Here is a 3980-nt window from a genome sequence, read left to right on the forward strand (position 1 = left end):
ATCTCTCCTGGGAAGATGCAGGCCACGGTCAAGTAGCGGCCGCGCCGGGGGTCACAGGCAGCCATGGTGTTGCGGGCATCAAACATCTGCTGGGTGAGCTCAGCCACCGAGAGGGCCCGGTACTGCTGGCTGCCCTGCGCCGTGAGCGGGGCGAAGCCGGGGATGAAGAAGTGCAGGCGGGGGAAGGGCACCATGTTCACGGCCAGCTTGCGCAGGTCCGCGTTCAGCTGGCCGGGGAAGCGCAGGCAGGTGGTGACCCCGCTCATGGTGGCGGACACCAGGTGGTTGAGGTCCCCGTACGTGGGCGTGGTCAGTTTCAGGGTGCGGAAGCAGATGTCGTACAGGGCCTCGTTGTCGATGCAGTAGGTCTCATCTGTGTTCTCCACCAGCTGGTGCACGGACAGCGTGGCGTTGTAGGGCTCCACCACCGTGTCCGACACCTTGGGCGAGGGCATCACGCTGAAGGTGTTCATGATGCGGTCTGGGTACTCCTCCCGGATCTTGCTGATGAGCAGCGTGCCCATCCCCCGACCCGGGCCACCCCCCAGCGAGTGGGTCAGCTGGAAGCCCTGCAGACAGTCACAGCTTTCTGACTCCTTCCTCACCACGTCCAGGACTGAGTCTACCAGTTCGGCGCCCTCCGTGTAGTGGCCCTTTGCCCAGTTGTTCCCGGCCCCGCTCTGGCCTGCCAGAGAGAAAGGAGAGTATTAGACAGGGAACCGTAAGGAATTCAGAGTTCTGCCATTTTGACTCTGCACTAGATGCCTTTTCTCATCTATGAAAATTTATATCAGTGACCTTGAAAAACGCTGGAGGTCATAATAAAATAAGTTTAGTTCAAACGAGGTTATTAGTTGAACAAAACTATTTCTTAAGGACAGAGAATTTAAGAATGACAACATTATATAAAACTTAAATTAAGGCTCAGTTGTTTGGAACTTTGTCCCTTATACCCTGTCAGGGCACACACCTAGGTTTTGGGTTCAATCCCTTGTTGGGGGCGCATATGGGATGCAAAGGATTGGTGTTTCTCTCTCACATCGATGTTTCTCTCTCAAATCAATAAAAACATTATCCTCAGATGAGAATTAAAAAAACCAAAAACTTAGCCAAAACTAAGGTGGTTCACTGGTTGAGCATCAACCTATGAGCCAGAAGGTCTTGGTTCAATTCTGGGTCAGGGCACATGCCCAGGTTTAGGGCTCAATCCCCAGTGTGGGGCATGCAAGAGGCAGCCCATCAATGATTCTCTCTCATCATTTATGTTTTTCTCTCTCTCTCGCTCTCTTCCTCCCTGAAATCAATAAAAATATATTTAAAATCAAAATACTTAAAGCCCCGGGCATCTAACAGTGGACAATCAATTGTAGGGTGGGACGTGGCCCTCAGGGTGACTTTTCCTCTAGCATAACTCTGGTCTTGAGGTTTGGACACCCTGACTTTTCCTCCCTGAAAATAACATCTGAGCCTCAGTTGTATTTCAGCTCCAGGACCAGATAAGCAACCAATGCAGCCACAGCTGACTTCAGGACCAGCTGCATGGAATAATGACCCCCTGCCCTGGTGCCCACCAGTCAGTGGAAACCACAACCCTGAAAGGACACACTTGGAAAGCTGCTCTATATTCTATTGAGATCTACCCCTGGGACTTCTCCTAAAATCCCCACCCTTAAAACCCTTAGGATGAAGGACCCAGTGTGTAGTCCCTCAAGGGAACGCCTCCTGCACTATCTTTCTCTTTCCTTCCCCCTCCCGCCACCAGGCACTTTACCATTAGCTTCCTCACTTCCAAGCTCTAAGGGCCTTTCCTTTACCTGAATAACTTGTTTCCTAAACCAATTCCTTCTGGGAATTACTTTTAATACCTCTGTAATTTACCTAATAAATGGTCTCTTACTCCCCCCCCCCCAAAAAAAAAAACCAAACAAAAAAAAACAACAACACTTAAGTTAGGCCCCATTACCAGGCAAGAACAAAGGCACAATGAGATCAGAGGAGAACATGGGCTCTAAGCAGGTGCTCACGCCTGTGCCTTTGCTTCTTGGAGTGGCCACCTACTGTGACGGGCCCTCTGAACTTACCAGTAGCCTAGTAACTCCCATGGGCTTGTTCATCGCCTTCATTCCTTACCCTTCACAGGCTGCTCTGTGGTTCAGGGACTACCTACCACAGCCCCTGTAGGCTGACAGTGCTCTTAGAGCTGTCTGGACAGTCATGGCCTGTGGACTGGGTGGAACGAGGCCACGACTAAGGGCTCTGTGGACACACAGTGTCCACCTTGGCACGCGACACAAAAAACTCTGATGTCCACAGTGTTTAGGAAGAAGAAGATTAACTGAGCCAGTTCCCATTGATCACGACAACTTACCAAATACGAAGTTGTCGGGCCTGAAGATCTGGCCGAATGGTCCAGACCTGACTGAGTCCATCGTGCCCGGCTCCAGGTCCACCAGGATGGCCCGAGGTACGTACTTGTTACCTGCGGGGAGGAAGAGCTGGACTTAGACCTGCCCACAGAGAGCTCTGAAGAGAAGGGCTCGGTACCAGTTTCTTTTTTGCAGGTACTGCTGATGGCCCCCAAACAAAGGCAGGCACAAGACCCACCCAATTCTCAGCCGGTTCATTGAATGAACCGGGAAGCTCACTGAAATACCACAAAGGGTGTGAATTCAAAATCCTTTAGGCCACCTTCCCTTAGAGCCAAACTCCCAGGGTCAAGCCCCTGGAAAAAGAGGGGTCAGATGGTCAAGGAGTCCCAGACAGACCAGGTAGCTGAGCACCCCTGTCCCTCCAGCAGAGGCTGCTGAGGGGCTTGGAAACCGGCAGAGCATGGGCCATGTGATGGGGATAGACTGAAGAGCTGGGAGGGGCCTGAGGAGGAGGGTGGGCACAGCAGGTCCCCTGGAGGAGCTGTGGGTGCTGGGGAGGCTGGCACCCCCAGGCAGGGCTGAGGTCCCAGTGTCCAGGCTGATGGATGGGTCTTGGCAAGATTCAGACCCAATTGGATCCCACCCTGTGGCTGCATTGGGAATCAATGTCTCCTGGCACAAGCCCCACCCAGCCCCCCAAGTGTTCAGTTTTATGGCCCTGGCATCCGTACTGGCCTCTAGCCACTTAGCTCATGGGGGATGGGTTGAGAGGGAAAGGGAGGAGTCTGGAGACAGGACTGGGGCATGAGTGGAGCTGATCCCTGGTGAAGGCGCAGATTCCATTGTGAACTGGCAGCAGGAAGGGCGGCACCGCGGATCGGGGAGCAGATGGCTGGCTGGGTCGGAGGCCCTTGGTGCTTGGTCTGGGCTCCCTCCGCGGACCAGGCAGACCCGTGGGTGCGACCGACCAGGGAAGACCAGCCGGCGCGCAGGGCCCTGGCACCGGGAGGCTGGGTGGGAACATGGCGGTTCCGACAGAGACCTGTCCTCCCTCAGATGCCGCCCACACCCCCGCACCACGCCGCTCCGGCCTCGCCCACTGGGTAAGGCAGCCCCAGTACCGTCACCTGCCGCCTGGGAGCCAGGAAGCCAGACTGGCATATATTACCATGCAGAAGGTGCTCGGATTGGGGAAATGACCTAACATTCCGTCTCTGTATCCCAACAAGTAGTCTGCATAACATCTGTCACCTCAATGACACTGCAATTTTTTCATTCAAACTATAGACAAAAATATCCCAATTAAATTCCACATGAGGCCTCTGGATTGATACGGCCGCGGCTTCTATCCAAATTTCAGAGACTAATACACCCAGAGAAATGCCAACTACACGCAGCTGAAGGTCGGTTCCGAGGAAATTTCAAAGGGCCTCGGTTAAAGGCCACTTGCAGCTGCGTCACGGCTGATCGCAGCAGGTGATGTCGGTTCCGGAGCCCGAGGGCGGCTGCCCCGAAAATGCGCCCCTGGTCCGGCGGGTACTCCGGAGACCTGCTGCCACCCCGGCCCGCACCCTCGGGTCCCGCTGCCACCCCCGGCCCGGCCCCTTCCCT

At 54.5% G+C, this 3980-nt stretch overlaps 2 protein-coding genes across 2 annotated transcripts in view; both read right to left on the reverse strand.

Annotated features, from left to right (window-relative positions):
• LOC102767782 (tubulin beta-2B chain-like) overlaps positions 1–3980 on the reverse strand; it is a 63300-nt gene that overhangs the window by 299 nt on the left and 59021 nt on the right.
• LOC102771257 (tubulin beta chain) lies at positions 12–2509 on the reverse strand (the record flags this gene model as incomplete). Its single annotated transcript, XM_015565716.1, has 2 exons — positions 2369–2509; positions 12–685 (listed from the first exon to the last, which is right to left on the reverse strand). Coding segments are annotated over exons 1-2 (735 nt in total), but the record flags the coding sequence as incomplete, so codon positions are not given.

The sequence above is a fragment of the Myotis davidii genome, unplaced genomic scaffold (assembly GCF_000327345.1).
Source record: "Myotis davidii unplaced genomic scaffold, ASM32734v1 scaffold540, whole genome shotgun sequence".
Taxonomy (NCBI): Eukaryota; Metazoa; Chordata; class Mammalia; order Chiroptera; family Vespertilionidae; genus Myotis; species Myotis davidii.